This window comes from Rhinolophus sinicus, chromosome 12 (genome assembly GCF_057876585.1).
Source record: "Rhinolophus sinicus isolate RSI-liver-muscle chromosome 12, RSI-T2T, whole genome shotgun sequence".
Classification (NCBI taxonomy): Eukaryota; Metazoa; Chordata; class Mammalia; order Chiroptera; family Rhinolophidae; genus Rhinolophus; species Rhinolophus sinicus.
This window is the reverse complement of record NC_142512.1, coordinates 19,905,204-19,932,932: the sequence shown is the minus strand read 5'-3', so window position 1 is coordinate 19,932,932 and position 27,729 is coordinate 19,905,204. Positions and strand designations below refer to the sequence as shown.

At 53.1% G+C, this 27,729-nt stretch overlaps 2 protein-coding genes across 2 annotated transcripts; both read right to left on the bottom strand.

The window, feature by feature from the left end:
• Window positions 1-409: 409 nt before the first annotated feature.
• TRARG1 (trafficking regulator of GLUT4 (SLC2A4) 1) lies at window positions 410-18,939 on the bottom strand. The gene is made up of 3 exons (XM_019739544.3): window positions 18,160-18,939; window positions 4,510-4,642; window positions 410-3,092 (listed from the first exon to the last, which is right to left on the bottom strand). The coding sequence occupies exons 1-3, from the start codon at window positions 18,538-18,540 to the stop codon at window positions 3,079-3,081; spliced, it is 528 nt and encodes a 175-aa protein (XP_019595103.1). The 5' UTR covers window positions 18,541-18,939; the 3' UTR covers window positions 410-3,078.
• Window positions 18,940-24,331: 5,392 nt separating this feature from the next.
• On the bottom strand, window positions 24,332-27,028 carry BHLHA9 (basic helix-loop-helix family member a9). Its single transcript, XM_019739435.3, has one exon. The coding sequence runs from the start codon at window positions 26,822-26,824 to the stop codon at window positions 26,153-26,155; it is 672 nt and encodes a 223-aa protein (XP_019594994.3). The 5' UTR covers window positions 26,825-27,028; the 3' UTR covers window positions 24,332-26,152.
• Between the last annotated feature and the right edge of the window lie 701 nt (window positions 27,029-27,729).

Below are 27,729 nucleotides of genomic sequence, written 5' to 3'. Positions count from 1 at the left end.
GTTCACCAGCATTCATTCAGTGCCTTCTGTGTGCCGGGCATGGTGGGACCTGAGACAAGTCCCCGAACCTGTCTGAGTCTCCATTTACCAATCTGAGCCCCGGGGATAACACTCGTCACCCCCTAGGACTGCTGTGTGGGTTTCCCAGTGTATGTAAAACGCCCAGCATATACCAGGATATCAGCAATTGTCAGTTTCCTGTCCCCTTCTCTCCATTCCTGAGATCTTTGTTTATATGTGCAAAGAACCATTGAGGGAAGATAGGAAAGATGGGCCCGGCCTTACTCACCAGAGAAACTGAGGCCCAGACTTGCCCAGGGCATGCCTTGCACTGGCCCACGGTGCCCAGGCTTCACCAGTGCCCAGCTCTCAGCCCTGACTCCAGCGACACAAACACACAGGCCCATAGTACACATGTAGGGTCGGCTTTATTTCTTTCCATGCTGAGAAATACAGAGGAGGGAACTGGTGAGTGTGGGGCCAGCAGTGGTGAGGGGTCGTTCTCACTGTTCCCTATGGGACACGGGGAGAAGCTGGGTCCACATCCTGAGCCGGGGGCCACTGTGTTCAAGAAGCCAGCGGCTGGACCTACAACAGAGCTTGGTCAGCAGGACTGCTGTTCCCTCCAGCTTCAGGGCCGCCTGGGTCACCAGGCTGTCTGTGGGGCGGGGATAGCGGGGGACCCTCCCTCCCAGTCTTATCTCTGCCAGGTTTCTCATCCTCGGGCCCTGTACTCCTCTCTGCCAGAGGAACCGATCTTTTGGGGTCTCTGCTCCTTCCACACCTCTTGGAAACCTCTGAGCTACGTCCTTGGTACGACTAGAAAACTCTAAAGTTGCTCTTGCCTGAATGGAAGAGTGTTCCAGCTTGTGGCTGTTCCTGTGGCTGTCTGCTGGTGGTTTCTCTCTTTCTCATCTGTTCTGGGTTTTAAGTGTGAACACACGTGTGCACGTGTGGGCGTGAGTCCATGGCAGCGTCTGTGCGTGTGTGTATGACTGCAGGCGGCAGGGGGGGTCTGGGTGTGTGTGTGTCAATCCCGTGCATACTGGCTGCAGAGGCCCAACTCTACCATCATGTTTCCTGTGAGGCCATGGTTTGTTTCTCTCTTCTCCCAAAAATGCTGAAGCTGGGGACCCCTGGGGCCTGCTGGGAAACTGTCAGTGCCTGATCCCTCACTCCAGAGCTGGGGCCTATGAACGTCACATTCCATAGACCTCACATCTCCTGACCTGACCTTGCAAGCGACACAAATACTCTGGGCTCTTCCCTACGCTCCTCTGACAAATAGGGGCAACTCTATTTTGGCCTCAAACTTCCCATAAAGCAAACGCAGCCAGCCCTTCCTTTAGGGTAGTTTACTCCCTTGTGGGGGACTGACTCAGGAAAGCCTGTCCCAGTGCCTTGGGCCCTGCCACCCCACCTCCTGGTGGTCACGAGGTCACTCCCAGAAAACTCAGGGATGCACCCAGGACCCAGAGCCCCTCCTGGCAGACAGAGTCTCTGTGCTAACAGGCTCCCTTCCAGGGGTCTCTGAGGGTCCTGAATGGGTGCAGAGAAAACATTCTTGGCTCACCTGGGGCCAGTCTGGCTGTGGCTGGGAACCTGCCCTCCCATCGAGTGCAGTAATCCTGGATGCTAGGCAGGACCTCCCAGGGCAAGAAAGTCTGGAGCATGTCCCTCTGAGTGTCTGGGAGCCAAAGCCAGGGGGAGAGGTGGGTGCAGGGGAGGTGCCTATGGGCAGAGCCTGTACCAGAGAGGAGTCTGGGGAGAATCTGGGGCCAAAAGCCAGGCAGGAGGCCCAGGGGTCCCGCTCGGTCCTTTCAGGTATCCCATTAGGTCCTGAGACAAAGGCTGTGGTGTCTAGCCCCCTGCCTCCGGGCATATGAGTGTATTCCCAAACTCAGCATCCCCCACTCTCCCACAGACTGGATCCTTCAGCCAAGCTCTTCCCTCTGTCTTGGAATTCTCTACACCAAGAAACAAACCTTCAGGAGAACTCTCTTGCCCACTCCCTTACAGGGAGCACAAACACTGCTAAGGCCTAGGAGCCCAAGGGAAGTGCCCCCCAGGGTGGCCCAAAGCCTCCTCCAGGGAAAGCCTCTGCTGTTTGTGGGAGGCCAGGGGCACAGGGTGAGGCACAGAGCCTCAAGTGTGGCTGGCTTGGGAGCCAGGAGCCCCATCTGAACATCTGTATGGGGACAGTGGGGGGGGGCATGGCAGCAGAGAGCTCAGGTCCCCCCCCCCCTCCTCACTGGCTGACCAGGGGGTGGGGCAGTCAGGCCCTGGAAGTGCTTGTTTGGTGCAGGTAGGGAGCACAGGTGGGGAGCAGCAGGGGGATGGGGTCATCCCGGGAGCCTTGCCAGGACCACAGCTCTTGGCAGAGATGCTCCCGAGGCCGCAAAGTTCAGGGAGAGGTCTGTGGGTCGACATTCCTACCGGTGCCTCCAGCCTGCAATGGAGGATTTAAGTGTGGCTGTCGCCTTTTTCCAGAGCAGCTGCTCATCTGTGTGCTGGAGATTCCAGGGCATATGCTGGGCAGCAGCTCGGCCTCTGCGCTCAGGGCACCAGCTGGGATCACAGCAGGCGCGTGGCACAAGCCAGGCGGACAAGCTGTTCTCATCCCTCATCCCAAGCAAAACACAACGGTAGCGTCCCACATCTTTGCTCCCGGTCATGCAAGGAGTGTGCTGCTTCTGTCTCCACCATAGTTCATCTGTTTGTGGGGCTGGTTTCTTCTCCTTCTGGCAGTAGATGCTGCTAGGTTGATGGGCAATGGGGGGGATGAGAAACAGGCCAGAACACTGGGGTCAAAATGCCGGGCTGCGTCCAGGAGATTAAACCACACGATTCACTGGTTTCACAATAAATTCAGTTTTCTTCCTTCCTTTCTTCCTCTCGGTTTTCCCATCTGTTGTGGGCTGACAATGGAGTGACTTAGAGGTTTCCCTCCAAGTTTGTGCCTTTGGAGCTCGGGGACAGGTGGGCAGTCACTGTCCTGTCCTCCGTGGTACGGGATGTGGGTTGGGAACATTCCACCTGGCCGCAGCCTGCCTCTGCTCGCACAGAGCCCTGGTACTTTTATTTCTTTGGAACTGTGAAGAAAAGAACGGAACGGCAGATCAGTGCTCAGAACACAGGGTGTTCAGGTCCCTGTGGTGAGGCGTTGGGGGAAATGGCAACAGGGGTCATTTGCTTTGGGGCTCTTGGTGGAACCGAAGTCCTGCCCATGAGAGGTCTGCGGCCTGGGGGCCCGGGTCAGAGCTGGGCATGTGACCCCGGAACACAAAACGATCCACGCTGGAACTTCTTAGGGAAAGCGAAAACAATTCCCTTTGCCATTTTAAGTTCCGTAGTTGTCACTTGCCATCGCAAAAGGCGTGGCTAAAAGGGCAAGTAGCAGTACAAAGGAGGCTGACGCATCCTAAGGTGATACTGAGGCTGCTGCCCTGGGAGAGCGGGGTCCTGCCTCTCACCTCCCTACACGTCTGTCACACTACGAGGGATCACGGAAAGTGCTCCCACCCAGGCAGATAGAAAGTGGAAGACGTGGCTTTGGAACCCAGGCGAGCGATTCCAAACCTGAGCTCTGCCCTGTCCTCGGTGGCGAGGACTGTCCACGACCCATGGCTGAACCCCAGGCTTTCTGTACCAAGTTGAATACTCCACGCTCAGAGCCTCCTACACTTGAATGCATGGGCTGGGAATCTTAGGAAAATGCAGACTCTGATTCAGTGGGTCTGAATGGGGCCTGAGATTCTGCATTTCTGACACGTTCCCAGGGTCAGCAGCCTCTGCGACTGGCCCATGGAATGCATGGAGAGTAAGGAGATCTTTAGAGGAAAAGCTTAAGTCGATCACTGCAAGGGACAGAGATCCCTCAGGGATTCCCAGTGCGAGAGTGTGCAGGGAGGAGACGGACAGAGCTGACTTGCATATCCCAGAAGCTGCCTGGGCCTTCTGGGCAGCTGCCAGCCATCCTTGAAAATCATTCCGTTTGGAGAACTTCCCTGGGCCACCTCTGGGTGCTCCCAAAACTGTTACTTCCTGACTTCCACCACATGCACTGCTTACTTCTGGCATGTCCCTGCTATCTCAGCAGGGATGCTCATGTGGCCAGTCCACGGTTTACAAGACAGTCACATCCATTGTCTTGGGTGACACTCACAAAAGCCTCTGTGCCGGAGGCTTCTTCCTCATACTTTAGACATAAAAACGTGAGACTCAACCAGACAGCCACTGACCCAGGACCTAGGGCTATTGAAGCCTCTGCTCTTCCCGCCCCCCACCCCTTTCCTTTTGATCCACTCAGGCTTAAGACAAGTCAGACAAGCAGTCCCATTCTTCTGGTCATTGCCGGAGACCAGGTTGCCTTTCCAGAGTGCAAGGATACACTGTGGCCCCCATGGGCTCCTACCTCCCCCACCGCTGCCCCTGCCCCAGGGGGCCAAGCTACACCCTTCGCAGTCCTCACATCGAGCCAGCAGGTGTGTGTGTGTGCCTGGGCCTCACCTGCAAAGTTGACAGTCACGGCCACGACAATGATGACAATCCCCATGACGATGAAGGTGATGCTGAGCATCCGGGCCAGGCGGCCCAGCCTGCGGGCCCCGTCCACGTCCCCCTGCTGCACGCTGCTTCGAGACTGCAGAGAGAGGGTGGCAGACCTCAGGTAGGCTGTCCTTGGCAGCCCTGCAATGGAGCGGGGAGGCCTGGCCTGGGCTTCCAGAACATGCCCGGTCCCCACTGCAGCCTGCACTCAGCAACCCCCCCGAGGGAACAGGAAGCCAGCTCCTCCTGGAGAAGTGACCGGGACTCAAGGAGTTCGGACCTCTTGTGGGGACCCCCTAACCAAGCCTGCCTCTCACTGGCTGGGAACGGCTGGGGCAGAACCACAGGATGGTGCAGTGAGGACCGCGGGCCTGAGAGGGCGGACCAGGTCCAGGCCATGCGGAGCTGGTGTGAGCAGATAAGCCAGGTCCCTCCAGACACCAGGCCCAGGCTCACTGCTACAGCTACACTGACATCCTAAGGCAGCCCGGCATCCCCTGTGGCTTTTTTTTTTTTTTTAATTGGAGAACCATGTGCCCCTCAAAGACCCATCAGCTCCACGTCAAGTCGCTGTTTTGTTTTCTCAATCTAGTTAAGGGGGGGTGCAGCCCAGCCCCAAATAAAGTCATTGTTTTTTCAATTCAGTTGTGGAGGGTGCAACTCACTGGACCATGTGGGAATTGAACCGGCAACCCTGTTGTTCAGAGCTCGCGCTCTAACCGCTGAGCCACCCAGCTGCCCCTTCCTGACCCTGTGGCTTTTTCTACAGGCCTGATGGGCCTGCCTCCTTTCCTCTGTGAGCCCCCTCCTGCCACAAAGGAAAATAAAATCACTGGGCCTCCCTTCCCACCCAGGAGCCACACCCTTGTTCACCAAGCCCACTTCCTGGGTCACACTGGAAAGATAGGTGTCTTGGGTTTGAACAGGAAGGCTAGGGCCTGAAGGAGCCACACATGGTGTCACAGGGGGCCTCATTTGGTATTTCACTCCTTCTCGGTGAGCTTGGTTTCTCTTGGCCCTATTTAATTTGGTTAAATCAGGTGCGTGAGGGTGAGAATGAAAAGTCTAAAGACAGAGAGTATCCTGAGAGTTCCTGGGGTGACTCAGAAGAGGGGTATCCCAGACATCATGGAGGCCTGCGCCCCTGCCCATGATGGCTCAGGTGTCCACCTGCTGACCAGGGGTGGCCCATGACCTTGAGATTTCCCCGGCTCTAGAGCTCCTACATGCTTCTTGGACTTTCAGCACAGGACTTTTAGAACTAAAGGTGTGACTGCTGTCAAGGCCTCAGGCCACTTCTTTGGTCATTTATTTTCTGATTATTTGAGGCTTCTGAGTTCAGCATGGAAATGTGGTCAAGTATCTTGATGCTGCTGCTGCTGATTTATGGAGCCTTTACTTTGCGCCAGGCAACTTGCTAAGGACTCTACCGAAATGATCTTACTTAGCCTCAGAATCAGCCTATGAGGTTGGCAGGGTTGCCCACTTTTGAAGAAGCTAAAGTTCTGCCTTTGGAGCCTCTTCTTTTGCTCGGCCCGCTCCAAACTCTTTGGAGTGTACTTTTTCTCCTAATAATATCACCTTGGGCCTTTGCGCCATTCTCTACTGCTGGGGTCCGCTTCTATCTCTTTGAAGTGTACTATCTCTTCTATTAAACTACTCTTTCACCACTTTATTTCTGTGTCTTGTTCAATTCTTTGCTCGAGACGCCAAGAACCTGGACATTATGCCGAGAAAGACTCCCTCTCCAGTAACAGGAGGAGAGCTGGGGTGGGGCTGGCTCTCTCTGCTGCGCCCCAACCCCTCCTCCCCTCACCCCTACACTCTTGCGTCAGACAGAAGGGCCCCACCACCATCCCACACCCCCACTCCAGGGCAGTGGAGATGTTTTCAGAGCCACAAATCAAGAGCCTGATCTGAGAGGCAGGCAGGCAGGCAGGCAGTGCTCACATGGAGACTGGCAGGAAGAGGGGGGCTGTTTGAAATCCGGAACACAGCAGGGTGGAAGGAGGGCCAGAGCTGATCTAATTCAGAGCTCAGCACTTGGGAAGGGAGAGGAAGAGGGTGCCGGGCAGGAAATCAAGGTACTGCCTGTGCCCAAAGAGCTAGTAGATTGCGTGAGCTAATTTGTGTAATCCCAGAACAGGGCCTAGCATTACAGGGGTGCCAAAAATGCATGCCTTAATTACTATTATTATTGTTGTCATTGTTACTCTGTGCTCTCTCTGGGTCCTCAGTTCCCCACAGTCCCTCTGCCTACCCCCATGTGAGGGGGAAGGTGCCTTCCCCAAGGGGGTGGGTTTAGCGACCTCAGGATGGTCTCCAGGACTCTTCTGTCCTCTGCTGGGGGCGCACAGCACAAGCAGGGTCCCCTTCTCAAACTCATCTCTATGTCAGACCCCAGCTTGGGTTTGATCCCTGTTCATTCTCTGTCAGCTCGAATTCCCAGGAACGTGTCAATCCATCTTGGGTTGTCCCAGTGAGCTGGTCTTGCAAATAGGGTTAAAGTTAGTCACTGGAACTAATGCCATTCATTCTATAGTCATCCATCGATTTTACAAATATTTCTTGGGCCCTATCATGTGTCAGGCTCTGTGTTGGAGAACAAGTTGCAAGGATAACTAAAAAGATGGGCCCACCTCCCAGCACTCAAGAGTTGAGCTGGAGAACAGGGTTCAAAAAAAAAAAAAAGCTAAAGTTCAGAAAAGTGACCCTTCCCTTTTCTGTTTGCTTCCTGTGGGCCTCCCCGGGGTTCTGTCCTCTTAGCCTCTCAGAGTTCTAACTGAGCTCCCACCCCCACCTTTGTCGTTCCCTGTCCCAAGCTCCTTTCAGGACAACACTACCTGCCTGCCACAGTGGGACATCCAACTCGCTTTGCCCCAGACCATAGCGTCCTGCTTCCCAGGTCTTCTCCTGGCTCCTCCTTCCACTTGTCCAAGCCTCAGTTACTGGCAACAGCCTGGAGTCTTCCCACGCGGTCACAACTCCTCTCCCATCCCACCCTGCTCATCAATTTCCTCTCCTCGTCAATTCCATTACAACTCTCCTCTCTGGGTCCCTTACATCTGGTCCAAGTTCCAGGCACCGCTTCTCACTGAAGCCATGACAACAGCCTCCTGAAGATCCCCGTGACTCCAGGCTCTGTTCTCCATTCTAGTCCCCACACCACCAGGTATTGATGCCAGGCACTGTGCCAGGCCCCTGGGATGCAGTAGAGAGTCCCAAGTTCAAGAGAGTCCCAGTTCCTATGCTCAACAGAGCATATAGCCTGGTGGAGAGGATGGCCTTCCGTGTGATCACTCAAATAGAGGTGAAACTGCAACTGTGGGCAGTGTTACAAAGGAGAGGTCCCTGGTACCGTGAGAGCTTATAAAAGGGGATAGACAGGGAAGACTCACTGGAGGAAGGACATTTGGATTGAGATGTGCAGGATGAGTAAGAATTAAATAGGTTTTTTGTTTGTTTTCCAAAGGAAGAATATGCCAGGCAAAAAGAACAGCATGTGCAAGGGCCCTGAGGGCGGCCCTGCACGGCACATAGGTAGCTGTTCACTACATGGCTGCTGACTGAAGGAAGCAGACTAGACACTGGACAAAGGCCGGTGTGGATGGAGCTGAGAGAGCGAGAGGGAGGTGGGTGGGGCCAGGCCAGGCAGGGCTCTGCTCACACAGGCAGGAGGTTGGTCCTTATCCCAGAAGCAGTGGGTGCCAGTGAAGCTGTAAGGCTGGGGCAGGGGAATTAGTTCCAAAAGACCCCGTGGCTATAGTGCGGGATCAGAGAGGAGGTAGGGAGTCAGGCGCTGATGCAAAAGTTCAGCAACATTTGGGTGGCTGAGGTAATCACTTCCTCCCAGGTCTTCCATGGCCCCCACTGTCCACAGGACAAAGTCCAAACTCAGGCTCGCTTTGCATTTCCTGATTTTATCCTCTACTATTCTCTTCCACAACTTCTGGGCCCAGTCAGGTCCAGCCACTCAGGGGGTGAGCACTGAATTCCATGTGCCTTTGCTCATGCTATTCCTCCTGCCTGCACTCCCACTCCCCCACAAGGCCACGTGTCCACCTCGTCTCCATCTTTCAGTGGCTGGCTTTAATGCCACCCCCTCTGTGAAGCCCACCAAGATTCCTCCACCCCCACAGGAATCATGGAATCATCATAACCCTTAACATGATTTGAACATTTACCTTATGTCGGGAACTGTGTTAAGTACTTGCATCCAATCGAGCATTTCATCCTCCTAATACACCTATGAAATACGACTGTGATTAGGCCATTTTACAGATGAGCTGGATGGAGCACAGGGCGTTATGCAGGCATGGTGAGAGAAGCAGCTGAGAATGTGCAGAAAGGCCAGATCAAGAAAGGCCCGGACTCTCACAAAACAGAATCTGGATTTTTGTCCTATAGTCATTGGGGAGCATACAACTGGATGAGACAAATAGAGGATTTCTTCAAGACAGGAAAGAACAAGATTCAGTGCAAAGAGAGGCTGAGGTCTGGACTTGAGGTAGGGATGAACTATGGACAGTGGAAGAAAGCACCCCTGTCCTTGAAGACTGGATGGACATAGGTGCAGGTGAGCTCACACCTGGAGAGGTGTGTAGGTGGGTCTGGGCAGGAAGTTACAAGTGTTTATGCCTCTGGATCTCACAGCTCTCAGTGAAAATAGACCAGTGTCATCCAGGGAGAGATGAAAGAGAAGGTGGGTCTGGCTTGAGGAGAGGGCCTGGGATGAGACTCAGGCAGCAGTCCATCCTGAGACTGACCAGTCCATGGGGACATAGCAGGGACCCAACCAGGGGCAGGTGCAGCCTCCATCTCCCTACAAGGGAAGTCTGGATAAGAGCACAGGTTCTGGAGCCAGACCTCCTGGATGCCTGTCCCAGCTCCATCATTGACTAGCTGGGTGACTCTGGATGAGTGACTTAACCTTTTCTATCCTTCAGTTTCCTCAGCTGTAAAATTATGCTTCAATGTCCTCATCAGGTAAAAATATTACCTACCTCATTGTGTCGTTACGGGATTAAATAAGAAAATACAAGTAGGGGGAAGCTTAGCATGGTGCCTGGCAACTGTAGGTGCTCAGTAAATATCATTATGTAGTAGTTTTGTGGTTGTTCTCAAGAGAGTCTCTTTCCTCCACTGAGTTTGAGAAGGAAAAAGGATCATAACACACCAATCCTAGCAGTGGAGGGATATCTGTTCTAGGAGGAAAAGCCTATTTGGTAGGTCTTGGTAAAATTACTAATAGCACCCTTGGCACTTTCAGAGCATAGGAACACCCAGTTAGGATGGTAATTATGTGCTCACCATATGTCCGAGAACCTACCCCTCCTCCTCTTTTTCTTTCTTTCCTCCTCCTGCTCTCCCCTCCGCCCAGTTTGACTGCGATGGTGGTAGGATGGGACGATGTGGGAGGCTCCTCCTGGTATCTGTCTGCCCCAGTGGAGCACAGCCCTTTTTCCGTCCTCATCTTTGCTGCCCAGCCTCGGCAAGGCTCCTCGCTCTGGCACGGTACACCATGAATAGCAAAGCCTCGTAGCAGGGCTGTTTCTACAGCTCCAATTTCTGGGAGAGAATCCTTGCATCTCCCCTCCTGGATTTCTTCTCTGTCTCTCCCCACCTCAAATATAGTCAGGGAAGAATTCCTGACCTTTCAAATGTCCCTCACGTCTGACCTCACCTCTCCACTGTCCTAGCCCACTCCCTCGATATGTTTCATCTGAAGACTGCATCAGCCTCTTTCCTCCTCACTGGTCTCTCTGCGCCAGCCTTGCCCCCATCCAACTTAACAGCTAAGGTGAGATCTTTGAAATACAATCCTGGTCACATGACTCCCTATAAAAGGGATACATTTTTATGCCTCAGTGCCTTTGCATGTACTGTTGTCTGTGCTCAGATGCCTTTCCTCCTTAGCATATTTCCACCTCAACAGCGCCTCCTCAGCCTTCAAGAGTCACCTCCAATAAAATTTTCCTTGGCTCCCACAACAATTAATCAGCCCCTCCTTGGGGCTTTTGTAGCATCTTACACCATTCTCTATTACTCCCTTACCACTGTGTATCGTTTCTTGTGTCTGTGTCAGTTTTTCTCTAGACGGTAAGCCCTTTGAAGGTAGGGACTATGCAGCCTTCGTATCTCGGTATCCCTTTTATGTAACCTAAGGACAGGCCCTCGTAGGTATTTAGTAAATGTTTGAGAAAGTAAAGAATAAGAGAGAAAAAGAACAAGAGGAGAGTCTCTTTTCTAATCACTGAACTTAGCCAGTGGAATGCTCCAAGTTAATAGAACATTCACAAAAGAAATAAGGACAATAGGTCCCACCCACTAACCCATGCCACTTCCTCCTCTCAGCGTGACCAACCCAGGTCACTGAACTTGGGACTTCATCACCAAGACAACATTTGGAATGGGAGAGGGAAACATACAGAAAGGATTCAGGGATTTCCAGGAAATTCGGCTTTAGGAATTCTGGGGCTACCTTGAGTCGTGACCAAGGGACTCGCTCTCAGCTGTAAGCCTGGCATGCAGAGGGAGGGGCACAGGGTTTGAGATAAGTCCTGCCCCCCATTTTCCAGAGAAATAGTTGAGTGGCTGGTAATGATTCAGGACCATGGAGAGAGGCGTAAGTGTGATTGTTTTGGACGTGAGAGGTGAGGAGGGGCAGCAACAGGGAGAGTTTTTTTCAGTGTCACTAAGCGCAGTTTCTTCTCTTTATCCACAGAGACATAAGTCCCTACGTCCCAATCATGCATGTTCCTTTGAGCCCAAGAGACACTGTGGAAGGAGATGTCCTGGGAATAGCTGGAAGCAACAGGCCTGATTGCAGCGTCTTTGTTTTTTGTCAGACACGTTAGACACACTCTAATGTACACCTCACAACTATTAGTTTTCTATCAGTCTTAGTTTTCTGATCTGTAAAACGGAGGGGAAAATAGCTGCCTGTAAGAGTAGAGCCCTATTTTTAGATAGAGAAGTTCCTCACCGCTAGCTGGCACTCATTTCTGAAGACCCCCCCATTCGCACCAAATGAAAGATCCATCCTTTGATTCCAGGGGTGGTAGAAGACCCTTCATGTCTTTTTATGAGTAAATTATCAGCTGCTCTCTCATCCCCACTTAGTGGCATCAGCTTCTCTGTACAAAATGGCTTTTAAGTTGAAGGCACAATAATAATAATTGCAGTAATGGTTGTAATGACTATGAATTAATAGATCATTTGTGATTGCAATGGCTGTGGGAATGGTGAGGGAGAAAATAAATTCAGGTGAATAGATCAGGGAAGAAAGACATTGAAAAAAGTCTGAGAGTGGGGAGGGGGTGGGAGGATGTTGGGAGAGCTGCCAGAGGCTGAAACCAGCCAGAGAAGGGTGCCAAGAGAACTCAGGGAAGAGCTTCTCCACCCACTGGTTCAAGCCAAACCCCAGCAGCTCTGAGGCGAACTGGCCAGATGTGCCAGGGCTGACCAGATATTAGCCCTCCCACGGAGATCAAGCACTTCCCGGCAGGTCAAAGCAAAGGGATGTGCTTCTCCATGCCCCCTTCCCAACTCTCTCTCTGCAACAGTGCAGTTGTTTCTGGAATGTCCTGACTACCGGTTAACCCTTCAGTTGCTGGCGAGTGGGGAAGCATGGGGGTTGGGGGATCCAAGGGAGGAGTCAGGGCAGCTGCGATGGGTGGGACTGGAAATACTTAGGGGCTTGAGATCGCAGCTATTTACCAACGGATTCCGAAGTCTGTCAATATTTTGAGCCAGCGGACTAGCTGACCATCAGCCCCGGTTGGAGCTCAGCACTCTTGTTGAATGAATGGATGAATGGATAAATGAATGCAAGTGACCCTACAACACAGCAGTTAAATAATTAGGTTATCAAAAATGCCTAAGAAAGGAAGTGTTGAAGTCACTCTGGAGCTCTTCAGTGTTTCCACGTGTTACAGGAACAACCTACAGAGAAGGGATGGCTCAGAGGCTTCCCCCAAAACCACAGGCAGGGCCATCCACCTACCGCAGGTGGTGTAAGGAAGGGTGAGACTTCATTATCCCAAAATAGGTTAAAGGAAGAATTGCCTGGCCACGGGGGTTTGCCCTTTCGTCTGACATTGCAAAGTTTCTTACAGTGTTAATAATAACAGCAACCACTTCCATTTATTAAGTATTCACTATGTTCCAGGCTGTGTGCTAGGTGCTTTCACACATATTAGCTCATTTAATCCCCCCAACAACCCCATCAGGTGGATGGTTTTATTACACCTCTTATAGATGAGCAAACTGAGGCTAAGGAAGGCCGTTGAGTGATTTGCACATGGTCACATGGCTTATAAGGGACAAAGCAGGCATATTCGCCCAGGCCTATCTGACGCTTGTTTTATCACGGCTGTTGACTGAAGACCCACTGCCTGGGGTCCAGCTCCCCTCATGGATGGGAGACCTTGCCGGTATTGAAGAACTTGCCCATTTCTCAGCCTGACCCAGAAGTAAAATGGATGAAGCCAGCCTTGTCCTGGCTACCGCAGGAGGCTCATGGGAGGCTGCAGCTCTGAGCATGGCCAGGTCTGGACAGTTCCTCAGGTTGACCTGATCCACTGGGCCTGGTCACAGCAGGCCCCTGCCAAAGCCACAGTGGGAAGGATATTTCTGGTCCATGAGTCTTCCCGTGATGACGTTAGCGGAGGGTAGGGAGAGTGGGAGGGTAGGAGAAAAAGAGGGAAGGAAGTGGAATTCTTCCCTCCCAGCACAAATGGCTGAAAGTTTTGTCTTTCCTGTGAGGGACACACCATCCTTGTCCCAGAGACAGATGCAGGGACATGGGGCCATGTCCCTGGGGCCATGGAGAGAACACTGGGTTCAGCATCCAGCTCATGTGCCTCTTACCAGCAGTGTGACTGTGGGCAAGGCACCATTCTGCATGTCTCAGTTGCCTCATCTGTTAAATGGGAACCATGAGCCAGACTCTGTCAGCCTCACATTAGGGCGTGCTCTGCAGACAGTCAGCTCTAGAAAGGCTGTCTGGGCTGTGGGTTTCCTTCCACCCTGGGGTCAAAGGCTTGATCCTTCACCTGGTAACCAGTGGGAGGCACTTCAGATGAGGAGGTCTGAGGTCTGTCCCCAGGACCGAGACACCCGCACAAGAGATTTACTCTCTTTCTACACTTTCTGTCCCTCCTTCACCCCTGCTGCTATTTGGGTGGGACTGAGAGTGTTCCAGCGCTAGATGAATAACTGACCCTCTCCCTCCCTGTGAGTGTCCTAGGAACTAGGCTGGTTCCCAGAAGAGGGGAGACAGCTGTGGGTATGCCCAATAATGCTCCCCACCTGGGCTGCCCCTGATCCCCAAGAGGCAGGCTAGTGTTAGGGGAGGAACATGAGCTCGGCTCCAGGCCTCCCGCCCTTGGGCTCCCACGCACTAGCAGGTTATTTTCCATCCCCGTGCTTCCGTTTTCTCATCTGTAAATCGAGAATAATAACCATACCTTGACCTCATAGCCTTAGGGTCTGGATTAAATGAGATAATACACGTAAAGAACTGGACCCGTGCCTCATGTTCAGTAAGCACCCTGTGAATGTTAGTAATTCTATCCCTCACTGCCCGGCTCCCTCTGGCTCCTTCTCCCCGGTTCCTCACTGTTCCCTGTAGAAATTCATTTCCACAACTACACTCCACCCTTGCCTGGGCTCCCCCTCCGAAATCTGAACCTCCCAATCTCCTCTCTCCCCTCCCCACCCTCACCACACCTGCGCTTTGACTTCTCTGAGCCCCAACCTGTGACCCCTCCCTTTCCTCCAAGTCTGTTCCAGCTCCCCAGCCTCCGTCCGTCCCTCCCAGCCCAGCCTCGTCCTTCAGTGCATCATCTCAGACACCCCGGCCAGTATCTTCTGTGCCATCTGGCCCGGCCCTCATGGCAACTCTGCCATCCCCCAGCCTTAGGTGGGCCCAGGGTCACATCTGTGACGCTTGAACTACAGCTGGAGAAAAACCACATCCCCGTGTAGGCTGATAACAACTCAGAGCCGTGGTCTCAGCCTCAGCAGAGCGCCTGGGCCGTCGACATCCCTGTCCATAGTTATGTCTCCCCTCTGCTCCCAGGCCCTTATTTCTCAGTCAATGACCTTGCCCTCCCCGTTGCTGGTGGCATGGAACCTGTGCTACAGCACGGACCAGCTCCCTTTCCTTTGAGTATTTCTCCCTGCTTCTGTCCTCCTGGCTCCTAGGAAGGGCAGCCTTCTCCCGCATCCCGTTTCTCCGCTCTGCAGGGACCTCGCCTCGTCGGTCTCCTCTCCATCCCCAGAGTCGCCAGGGGTCTACAAATGGCCAAGCCAGTGGCCACTCCCATACTTATTCGACCTGATCTCTCCTCTGCATCCAACCCCTTCCTTTTTCAAACTCACTTCTCCCTGGGGGTCTCGCCCTCTTTTCCAGCCCCCCCCCACCTCCTAGAATCTTCTTTTCCAAATCCTTTTCTGTCCACTTCCCCCTGCCCACCTCTGAAATGCTGTGGTCCCCAACGCTTTCTCTATGACAGGCCCATTACTTTAGAGTAGGATAACCAGGAGTCTAAAGCAAGTGCATCACTTACCGACCTCCTACACAATCCCCTCATCAGTGCCCTCCTTTCTAAGCCCATTACTGAGTTCTGGCCTTCACATCCTGCCTGGACTATCTCAGGAGCCTCCTCCAGAGTCTCCCTGCCCCTAGTCCTACCTGCTCTAGTTCATTTCCCACAATGCAGTTGACTGTTGGTTTTAAAATATGAACTGATCACATCACACCACTGCTTACAAATTTTTTGGAGCCCTCAGAGCCACTAGGATAAAACTTAGATTCCTAGAGCAGGTCCCTGCACACCTCCCTCCACCACCACACTCTGGCATCTTTCTCATGCCAAACAGACCACATCTTATCCATCTATTTTCCCAAATGCCTAGCGTGGTGCCTGGTTCATAAAAAAGCACATTCATTCATGAGGGAGGGGAGGTTTAATCATCCTCTACCACTTATTTCCTTCCAAACACGCGACTTGCCATTCAAGTGAATGGTCGACTGAATGAATGAATGGTCTGTGTTACTTTTAGAAGCTTTCCAGAAACCCCCTCTGCCTCTTGCCATGGCCCTGGTCTAGGTCCCTTTGTCTCTCGCCTGCGTTCCTGCAAATGTCCCTTCTCCCGAATGCCAGGCTCAGAGGGGTCCCTGCCGTCCTTCCTCTCATCCTGCACTGATCCACCAAAATGGAAATCTGACAACACCCCTCTCTGGCTCCAAACCCTACGGTGCATATGCTCCAACATGAGCGAAGCTTGAAAACACAATGCCAAGTGAGAGCAGCCAGTCCCAATGGACCACATACTGTATGATTCCATTTATATGAAATGTCCACAAGAGGCAAATCCATAAAGACAGAAAGATTAGTGGTTGCTTAGGACTGGGAGGGATCAGGGTAAGGTAGGGGGTGGTGATAGAAAAAAGGTACGGGCTTTCTTCTGGAGGTGAGGAAAATATTCTAAAATTAAGTGTGGTTATGGTTGCACTTATCTGTGAACATACTAAAAATCATTGACTTGTATACTTTCGTTGGGTGAATTGTATAGTTGAATTATATCTCAAAGCTCTTAAAAAACACACACCAAACGTGTGATGGCTTCCACCCCTCACCAGGGAGATACTCAGCTGCCACAGAATTACTGTCACCGTGTAGTCACACTATGTGCTGGGTGTAGTTCTTAAGCACTCTGTGTGGCTGGTCTCCTTCCACCCTCACACAGCTCTGTAATGTAGGTGTTATGGTGACACCCGTTTTGCAGATAGGAATACGGAAGGGAAGAGAGGTTCAGCTGACTTGCCCGAGGCCACACAATTCCTTGTGGTTTTGTCTAGCGTGGATACTTCTTGCAATGTGTTTTAAGACTCTGCTCACAAGTTTCTCCCCACTGGACTAGGGGCTTCTGGGAATTGGTGATGACGTCTGGTTTACCTCCCTAGTCCCTGCCTCAGGTCCAGTGACCCTCAGGCCTCATTGAAGAGCCTGAGGAGGACGTAGAAATGCCCAGAGGGTGGGTTCAGTGGTCTCACAGTCGGGCCCAGGTTTCCTTTGCCAAAGGCAGCTTCTATCCAGCCTGCACCCTGCCACCTCCACTAGAAGACAGCTTCCACAACTGTTTTCTCCTGGGTCCTTGTGTGGTTTTCTTCCCCAAAGCCTGTGTCCCCCACTGGGGCCTCCCCCAGAACCAAGAGGTTGGCCCCACCCACGGCCATAGGCTGTAGCCCTGGGGCCTGGCCCTGCCCCCAGCAACCCCCAGGTACAGCAGGCCGGGCAGGAAACTCCTCAGAGGCCCCACCCTGGGCCCTGCCCAGCCGTGACTGGTGCTCATGCCAAGTCCCTTGGACTCAGGGACGCTGCCGGGATCCACTGACATCCTGCTAGATGGAGCTGGATTTGATGGGGGTCAGGAAGGGCTTTCCTGTCTAGAGACCAGGCATCAGTGAGGTGGAGGAAGACGTAGGAGGAAATAGGGGTTTTCTCAGAAGATAGCCCCAGAGGCAGCAGCAGTGACCACACCTGGGGGGATGGGGGGGCCGGGTGGTAGATGACTCAGCAATGGAGTCACTCCAGAAAAAAGCAGACGATGTCTCCCCACCCAGTCTTCTGGCCCTGACCAGCTGGGAGTCGGCAGTTTACTTCCCCCTGTTCCTAACCTCATTCGGAAAGTCATTGCCTGTCTCTCTCTATACATATCTATCTAGCTCTATCTAGCTCTAGCTCTCTTCTTCCCAGACCTCAAAAGTCATGTGCCAACATCTACTGACATTATCTGTGCATCCTCTGTAAGTAGCTCTATCCAAATAGCTTGGTTTGAGGACAATCTAAGACAATTTACCAAAACCCCACAGCACAAGTGTGTGAGGAGCAAAGACTAGCACACATGCCCTCCTTGGCAAGGGCAGCCATGCCCTCTGACACATTTTTCACCTACGGCCCAAGCCTCCCCCACCCTGAGGACAGATACTGAAATCAGTGCAACCGCCAAGGCCCAGAGGACCTCAGTGAGAACTGGCCCCCAGAGGAGCAGCCACTGGGGAGCCAGGAACCAGGGCCCTCAGTGCATGGCAGGGAAACAAGAGCTGGCAAAGCTTCTAAGAACACCCAGGTGGCCCGGGGTTGGGGGACAGAAGTTGTAGGGGGTTGGGTCCCCCCCTGAGTACACGGTCCCTGGCACTCCATGCAGACTGCAACTTCTGTTGATACATAGCTCCGCTCAAGAATGACGCTTCAGGGTAACCCCCCCACATACCCCACAACATGCAGGACCCCCCAACCTGGCTGTCTTTCTGCAGTGCAGAGTTGAACTCCAGGGGGCCCCCTCCTCAGCAGGGTCGTGTGCAAAGTGGAGCTGTGATGCCCAGGAGCAGAGAGGAAGGAGATCAGCAAACAGAAGGTCTCCGGGCCCCTGGACCTTCTCCAGAGGGGAGGAGTAGGCGAGCTGGGAAAGGGCGTCTCTCCCTACGCCCCTAACACCTAGCTCTCTACACCCTAGGCAGGGTGTCTGACGCCTGCCAAGGGAACATGCCTGCCACCCCCTGGGCACAGCCCCTGCCCTGGAACAAAGAGCAGCACTTACCATGATGGAAAAGATGAGAGGGATGAGGTTGAGGGGCCAGACAGGGCAGAAGCAGGAGGCGATGGCTAGGAAGAGGTAATCTTTGGGGACTTCTTGGTCCTGGGCGTAGGAGATGGTGGCAGTGGAGGAGGCCCGCCTCGAACTGGCCCGAGACTGAGGGAGGGAGGCCGCCAGGTGCCCCTCAGACACCACCTTGAAGGGCAGGCCATGGCCGTTCTGCTCCAGGTCCAGAGCCCCTGACAGGGACTTGGACAGCTTCAGGGGCTTGTCATCCTTGCCCTCCACCTTGGTGAGAAGCATCTCCATCTCCGGCAGGTCCAGGGGTGAGGAGGTCCCTGGCTCCCGTGCTGGGGGAAACTGAGACTGCATGGGGTTGGCCATGTCGGCCTAGGCCTTGGGCTGCTCCAGCTCCTGGCAGGAACAAGAGACTCCAGAAGGACCTCAGCGCACCATTCCTCAGCCCACCCTGGGGGCCTACAGGTCAGGGGCAGAAGGGTCACCAGAGGACCAAGGGCCAGCTGTGGGCTGAGAGGGCCGGCTTCTCCGAGCCAGCTCCAAGTTCAGAGGCTGGGTCCTGCCTGCTGCCCCACAGAGTCCCTGGAAGCTGGAGCCTTCAGTTCCGTTCAAGTTCGAGGCCAACTTTGCTGGCGCTGCTGACAGCACAGATGGGCGGGGAAGCAACAGAAAGCAGCTCCAAGAGCAAAGAGCAGACGCTGCTCTCCCTCCCGAGTGAGGCTTAGGCTAATTCAGGGCGGCTCTGTGTGTGTGTGTGTGTGTGTGTGTGTGTGTGTGTGTGTGTGTACCTATGCCACACAGCCTCCCGCCCTCCCTGGCCTCCTCAGAGATGCTTTTTCTTTTCACTTCCCCTCTCCCCAGAGAACCGCCCAGAAGCATTCTGCCTCTGCCCAGCCCAGCCCAGCCCAGCGGGACTTGAATGGCCTCTGCTTTCCTTTGCAGCCACAGGACCTGCTCCTCTAGGTTGGGAGCTCTGGAAGGGGAAAAAGACAAAGTGGGTCACCAGGGGGTATGTCTTCCACCGTCCTGGGAAACTGAGCCCTCTGCTTTTCTCCTACTGGAGCAGCTGGTGCTGTCTCCTATCTGTTGGGAAAGACCGGGCCCTGAAGCTATCACAACCCACCCCAGCCCTGACCTCCAACTCAGAGCCTGGCTCCTGGCTCCGGGAGGGAAGGGGAGATGGGAGCATCTGTGTGGCTCCTACAGGCTCACCAAAGTGTGGGGCAGATGGGGTGCTGGGGGGAAGTGTTGGCCCCATCTCATGCCCATCAGAGCGTTTGTGGTGCTGAAGAGCAGTCAAATGTCCTCCTGTGAGGGGCTTCTGGGGACACATGCCAACTCGGAAGGGCCTGGGTTCTGGCTGCCTGTCCTCTCTCTTTCTTATTATCTGCCTTTGTTCTCTCTTCTCCTCCCCAGTCTCTTTCCTTACATTGTTTTATAAGGGTGACCTGGAGCCACCAGGGTGTGTGTGTGTGTGTGTGTGTGTGTGTGTGTGTGTGTGTGTAGTTTAGGGGAGGATGTAGGAAACAGTTTAAGGGGTCACGCACGGGCGGGGGGGGGAGATGGTAGAGATGGAAGGGGCTTCTGCGGTGAGAGTCCAAGTCCTTTGATATCACTGGTTAGAAAACTGAGGCCCAGAAATGGAAAGAAATGCTCATTTCAAACTATATCCAAACCAGACATCGTTTCTGTCCAGTCTGGGGACTAGTTTGAAGCAAAATGAACCATTTTAGTGGAAACAAATGGCGTTGTGTCTGGTATCTAGCCGACTTCAGAAATGCTGCTTCCAGCATGGAGAATGACAACCGAAGGAGGGAGTGAGATGGGGCAGAGAGAGGGCAGAACCCACCCCCAGAGGGGAGCAGCGAAGAGCCACATGCTAGGGTCTGAGGGGGAGCCTGGGGAGCCAAAAGGACTCCTGGAGGCAATTAAGTTTCAAAACTAGTTTGTGGCTTTGTGACAAATTTCAGGTTTGATAAACTGCAGGCCTCCAGGACAGTGAGATTGAGGGGAGTGGATGCTTCTTCCTCACCTAGGTCCTCAGGGAGGCTCTTACCCACCCCAGGCCAGGGTGAGGGAGGTATGTGTGTGTGAGCCGGGCTCCTCTGCCCAGGAACTTCCAGAAATGTGCTGATGCCTTTTTAAAATTATTATTATTATTATTATTATTATTATTATTATTATTACTATGACTATTATTATTTTAAGTGTGTTTTTCCAGGACCCATTAGCTCCAAGTCAAGTAGTTGTTTCAATCTAATTGTGGAGGGTACAGCTAGCAGTGGCCCATGTGGGGATCGAACCGGCAACCTTGTTGTTAAGAGCACCGTGCTCTAGCCAACTGAGCTCACCGGCCGCCCCTATGCCTTTTTAAATATGAGAGCTCTTGCATAGGGTTGGGTCCCTGAGATCCCTAGACTGTAAGTCAGTATCCAACTTGGACAGAATTCCGTGTTACAACCTGGGAGCCGACCCTCAGGGGGCGGAACTCAGGCCCTCCACTGGGCCTACAGCTGCCCAGCCCAATTCTGTAGCCTCTAGCTAAATGGAACTACTGAACCTTTGAAATGTGGCTAGTCCACATTGAGATGTGCTGTGAGTATAAAACACACACACGGAATTTTGAATGCTTAGTACCAAAAAAAAAAAAAAAAAAAAAGGTAAAATATCTTGTTAATACTTTGTACATTGATTACCTATTGAAATGAGAATATTTTGGATATAGTGGGCTAAATAAAACATTACCAAAATTAATATCACCTGTGTCTTTCTCCTTTTTTAAATGTGCCTACAAGAAACTTAAAAATTACAAATGTGGCTTGTATTATATTTCTATTAGGCATCGCTGGCCTAGAGAACAGAATGAACATGACATAAAGGGGTCTTTTTCACTTAATAAAAATTCAAAGAGAAAAGAAAAAGCCAAGAAGTCCCCATGGCTGTGACGGTGGGCTGGGATTGGGAACTTGGGGCGGGGGAGGTACTCAGGTTTGCCCACCCCTGGGCTCGTGGTGCCATCTAGTGGCCTTGTGGTGATGCGGGGAAGGACCAGAGGTGGAGCGGAGACCGCAGGGAGGAGAGGCAAGAAGGGAGCTTCCGGTCTGCGATCCAGGGCTGCTGAGCCCCTCCCAGCCAGCTGTGCCCGCGCCGGCCTGCGGGGCTACCTCCTCATTCCTCCAAACCCCAACTGAAGTCTTGAGTGGACGCCCTTGGGCCATATTCATCTTACAAAGTGGGGCTGGCCTGCACAGTATTGACTCAATACGTATTTTTTTAAATCTCCATTTCACATAAAAACTTTAAAGTTTTAGACTTGTAACATGAAGATCTGAGGACCTTGGGCCCATTTTCAGCCCAGCCACAAGGTCAGCTGCAGCTTTTAAGAAGGGAGGGCATTGAGTTCCTCCAACTTCACCTTCCACCTGTCCTGCCTGATTTCAGGAGTCTGAGCTATGAGCCCCCGCCCAGCTAGACCGATGTATGGACCTCCTTCTGTTCCACAGCTGGCTGCTCCCGCGTGTGGACATAGGGAACCGAAGAAAATGATTGCCCTCTCTGTTCCCCTTCCCCCCTGGGCTGTGAGGTCCTGGAGGAGGCAGGCGTACCCACAGCTCCCCAGCCCAGAGCCTGGCTCACAGTGAAGACCAGCTGGGTGAACCAGAGGAAGGTGAAGGCTCCAACCACGCGCCCAGGGTGTGTCCACACCAACAGCCGCTCCCCCTCTGCCGCCCCCAGCCTTAGCAGGAAGGATGCTGAGATGTAACAGTGGAGGGTGGACCTGCATACCGGAGGGTGGGGCCGGCAGGGAAGCAAACCTCAGAAGGGTAGGAAAGTTGGAACCTAATCCAAGGGGAAGAGGTAATAGAGCCCCCACAGCCCTTTCTCCCCTTGGCTCATTCAGTGTCAGGAACCCTTATGTGGCTGAGAGGGCAGGAGCAATTAAGCAAAGTCCTCTTCTCGCTGCGGCCTTCCTGGGCCCAGCTCACCCTCCTCTGGTGTCTACACACACACACACACACACACACACACACACACACACGCACGCACGCACGCACGCGCGCGCCAAGTGCCAAGTGTAAGGAAAACTTGATGTGCTCATTCTCCCCACACCAAGCACCCCAGTTTCACATCCATAAGGTAGGGTCCCTCCAAAGGAGTCCACTCAACATACTTCATCCCTGCTGCCCTTGCTCAAAACATTTCCGTACTCCTCTCAGAAAGGTGCCCTACAGAGACAAATCTTTCACCTTTTAAAAAAAATGACAAAGAACCTAATGGCCATTAACCCTGTTTACATCCTTCCACATTCTCTCACGGTCTTTTCATGCACGTACATGTTTGTCTACAGTTATAATCAGTGGGCACCGAGCACTTTGTGATCTGCTCCCCTAACTCACCGTGATTTTCACCTTGATAGACTCCCAGAGTGCACTTTGCCAGGCCTCTCTGGTTGGGCTTTGTGTTGTTTCAAATCTTTCACCATTTTGTACAGTACTGCTGGGACTGCCTTTTGGAAATTTGATTTCCTTTTGGGTTATTGTCTTGGAGTGTTTTTATTTTATTATGATTTTGCCAATTTGTTATTTACCAAAAAAAAAAAGAAAAGAAAAAAAAGAACAGCTACACAGCACAACTAGAAATCTGTAAATGTGCCCTTTTCACCACATCCTCGACAACACTGGGTCTTATCATTGTTATTTATTTTTGCTGCCTGTCTCATTCATTGCTAGAGAGGTGAGGTACTACTGTTTCCTGTGATAGAGGGAGGGGGTATAAAGAAAGAGCTTGGAAGAGAAGCCAAGAGACTGAGTGCATAAGAGGCCTTTGTGAGTATCAAGTTGCTGAAAGTGCTATAATGATTATTCTCTGCCCTTCAGTAGTTCTCTCTCTCTCCTTTGAACACTTTTTGAGTGGGTCATTGTTACTAACCTTATAGATACATAATTTCTGTCTTTATGTATATCTGTCTTTCGTATCTTATGGCCATCAGTTTTAGCAGCTCTGTCTTACATGTTTTCTCTTTCCAGTACTTTCCATTTTTTATTCGTTTAACACCTATCTTTGTACTATTTTTCTCTATATTTGGACAAACCTATCTGGTCTCAGTTGATAAATTCCATTTCTTTAACAATCACAGATTTATCTTTTCTCGACAGTGACCAGTCATCTTGGAGAATGGATATGGTCTTGGGAAGCAGATTTTAAAAACTCAAGTAAGGGTTCCCAAAAACCTGGAAGGCACATAATTAAATGTATTCTGGCGTAGGATCCCCTAAAGCATCAGGGAGAAGAGGGGGTACCTGTTAGGTCAATACACACACGTGTACACACACAAATACTCACACATCCACACATCTCTATAAACATGCACACAATGTGTGCATGTCAAAAAAAACCCTCCAAATGCTAGGCAAATCCGTATCAGCAGGCAAACATACAGGTGTGTGCACTCAAACACATAGACCTGGTAAAATAATGATAATAACAAATGTGTTGTAGACTTTAGTTTATAAAACACCTTCCCATACATTCTTTCCTTATAACAACCTTGTGTATAGAATATGTTCTTGTGTGTGTGTGTGTGTGTGTGTGTGTGTGTGTGTGTGTTTCCAGGACCCATCAGCTCCAAGTCAGGTAGTTGTTTCAATCTAGTTGTGGAGGGCGCAGCTCACAGTGGCGCAGGCGGGGATCGCACCAGCAACCTTGTTGTTAAGAGCACTCTAACCAACCGAGCGAACCGGGCTCCCCTAGAATATGTTTTAACAGCTTCCACTCAGCGAGTACTTGCCTGGACCGGGTACTGTACCAAGTGTTTTCAGTGCATTATCCCATTTAGTCTTCACAACCGTCTCTGATGTAAATCGTATCCTATAACGGATGGGAACACCAAGGCTCAAAGTCATGAGGCGATTTGCCAAGGTCACTTTGCTGGTCAGTGAGGAGACGGAGAAGTACTTTCACATTCCTCCTGCTGACCTCACACTTCTACACACTCCCTCTTCCACCTGCAGAGAGTGTCCTCACCAACCCGGGGCTGAAAGTGCAACTGGGCAAGAAACACTCTCCGCTCTTTCTATCCTGGAATATAGGAAAGCAGGACTTGCTTGTTATGTTATCATGTTTCCAGAGAATAAAAACCTGAGGCTGAAGCAAGATGGAAGCATTGTCATAAGATTCTAATAATATACAAACAGTAACAATTTGTGGCACAGCTTCTCATTGCCAGCAACCGTAGATTATGAAGGAGTGTTCATCCTCACAGCTACGCGGAGGTGGAATCACCTGGGTCAGAGGTGAGGCACTAGAGGCTTAGTGAAGTGAAGTGACGCCATGGGTCACACATGGAGGAAGCGGCCGAGTGGAGATGGGATCCCAGGCCCGTCTGGCTCTTTTCTGTGCATCTCAGACTATCGCACTGCCTCTCCATGAGAGGGAAGGTTCAGTGGGCGGGCCTGGGGCCAGAGTCCCACAGTTTGCCCCTGGCTGGACCCCATGACCCTTATGACCCAGAGTCAAAGCTGTCCTGTGATCTGTGTCATAGCCACCTGCCCTGTGAAACCGGCAGTCTTTGAGCTGGGGACAGGATGCCAAGTGTACCAGGCAGTCTTGGGGCTTGCAGAAAGCAAAGATATCTCTGATTATGGCAGTGAGCCTCACCTCGATTGCTCTGGGGAGCCCTCATTCCTCCGTGGGGCTAAGGGCATGTCTCCAGCTCCTATGGGGTCCCCCATTCTGAGCTGTGGAACTCTTCCCCACAGCTGGCAAGAGCCCAGCTCTCCAAGGAGACCAGAAAGCCATCAGCCCTCCCCTGGCATGTCTGGGTCCTTACCCAGCAAGCAGCACCAGTCCCACCAGCCCAGCCAGCCTGAGAGAGGCCAGACGCTCGTGCAGGAATGCTCATCTTAGATGAGAGCAGCTCTCCAGGTATCTCTGGGGAGCTGGATGTGCCTCCTATTTCCTCAGGGACCTTGGCCTGAGGCCCCACTTCCCTTAACCGCCTCCCCATAATCTTTCCTGAATTCCAAATCTGTCCCTCATCACAAAGGCCCTGCCTGCACTGGCTCCCTCTTCCCTGGAAGCTTTATCTCATCACGTGGGATTCAGGCAGGACACACACACACACACACACACACACACACACAATTTGGCCCTACCTTCAGCTTACTTTCCTGAGACTGGCCCAGACTCTATTTGCACTGGCACTCTCACCGTGACTCACTGCAGGGAGCAGACCTGGCAGGCCCGGAGATGGGGCTAACCCTATCCTTAGCCTCCAAGTCCCACTTCCCCTCCCCAAACAATGTCCTCTCCCACAGTGCTCTTCACAGTGCTCAGCCACACCAGGAGTTTTGCCATCACCCAGTGCCCCCATGCATCTACCCGTGGGCTCCCGTCTGGGGCCCAACATTCCAGGGTGAGCCTCCAGGCCTCGAGCCCCTCAGCCTTCCTACTCCCTGGGTCACTGAGCCCAGAGGAGTCTGGGAGCAGACGGAGATGAGCGCTTCCTTTTTATTTGGCTGCTTCTGATTGCCTCGCCCAGGTCACAGGCTTGGGGCATCAGCACTGTGCCATCAGACCACACACCAGGTGCCACCCACACTCCTACATACAAGTCTCCCTGTCCAAAAGCTCCCATGTTCCTGAAAAGCAACAAGAGAAAATAGGACTCAGGCACAGGGATGCAAACCGTCACTTTCCAAGAAGAGTTCATCAAGTCCGAATGTAAGAAAGAGCCCGCAGGATCCTTCCTGCTCCTTTCTCCCAGCTGCCACCCGAGGTTGGGATTGTGGAGAGTGGGGTGCGCAGCCGGAGGTTCCGGAGTCCCTTCCCACAGGCAAGTCCAACACCGCTTTTCCCTTCAGGCTTCGGCCTGTTCAGCTTTGCTCCACCTGGGACGTTCTCTGCAGTCTTCCCTTTTGTAGTCATCCTGCCATTGGCTCCCCCCGGGCCAGCCTCCCTCCACCTGCTCATGGCCAGGTCAAGGGTGCTGGTAGCCCAGCATGGAGCCCGCCCGCGGGTGGCCCAGCTGCCAGGCAAAGGGAGCCCCTGGACATCGGCGCCAGCTTCCCGCGGAGGCCTGGGCCTCGGCCGCCAACCTGGGCCGTCCCAGGGGCGTATGCGAGGAGCACGAGGCGCAGCGCGGCGCAAAGAGCCTGGCGGGCTGCGGCGCGAGCCGCGGTGGACTGGAGCCGGCGTCCCCGGCGTCCCCGGCTCCCCCAGCGCGCGCGGCCTGGCCATGGCACTCCAGGTGCCCGCAGGGCCAGCGGGGCGCGGGGCTGGCACGCAGGACCAAGGAGAGCGCCGTTATGCGGTGGATGGCCCTGCGCAGCGTGGCGATCTTGGAGAGCCTCTTGCCGCCCAGGTCGTGCCGCAACGCCCGGCGCAACGCGTTGAAAGCCTCATTGTAGTCCAGGATGCGCTTGCGCTCCCGCACGTTGGCCGCCACACGCCGCGCCTTGGACCGCACCGGCCGCGTGCGCTTTCTGCTGCTTGGTACCTCCTCTGCCTCTCCCAGGCCACGGGGGGCGCCGTTCTCCCTCAGCACCCCAAAATCCCTCCCGGCCTCCAGGCAAGAGTCCCCCCAGCCCTTCGTGGAGCCCTCAGCCCCCTTCAGGCCCCTGAGGCCTGGTCCTGGCACGTCCCGGTGCATGGCCTTCTCCAGGGCCTTGCTGCTCAGGCTCGCAAAGCTGAGAGTCCACCTCCGCAGCGTTGGCTCCTGCAGGCTGGACACTCCCAGGATGGGCCCTCTCTAGCTGGGCTTTATGGCACCACGTGGCTCTCTGCCCTCCCTATCCATCCATCTCCCTCCTCCAGCTTTATTACCTGCCTCCAGGTAGGTTGTCTAGGGCGGGGACCAAGAGGAAGGAAACAAGGAAGGGAGGAAGCATGCAGATTCTTGTATGAGGGGACAAGACAGGCAGCCAGGCCACGCCCAGGACAGTGCTCCAGCCCCAGGGAGAGCTTGCCCTGCCTCACTCAAGGGCCTCTCTGGGGTGGCTGGGTTCCACATTCTTCCTCTCCACCCCAAATAGAGTTACAAATTTGGCTTCTGGGCAAGCAGAGCATAGAAAGATCGCAGTGGTAGTTGAATGTATTTCAAGAACCTTGAAAGTTTCTGTCACATACTGTAGGCAACCACAGAGCTGTCATTGAAGAAAACATGACTGTTCCATCAGGGAGGGGGTAGATCTGTTACTGCAGTTCCCTGCAGGTTAAGATGGGCCTGGAGTTTCTGGCTTTTGCAGCTACCAGAGTGAAGCAGTGGAATTCTGGGTTTGGGTTTTGATTAGGCCTTACTCTCCCCTCTCTCCCTCTGGCTCCCCTTTCTGCAGGCAGAGCTGGGCTGAGTCAGCAGCAGAAGGTGACTGAGAAGATTGTCTTGTGGTCTTCTGGACCCCCTTGTGGTACCCGTCAGGGGCATCTTTGGGGGGGTCAGGGCCCTTGGGCAGCCCTATCTCATGAGACAGCACTGCCATGTTACGAACTCAGTAAACCACCTGGCACCCCCACCCCCAAGGATTTCAATTTTAAACAAGGTCTCAGTAAAATAGTAAT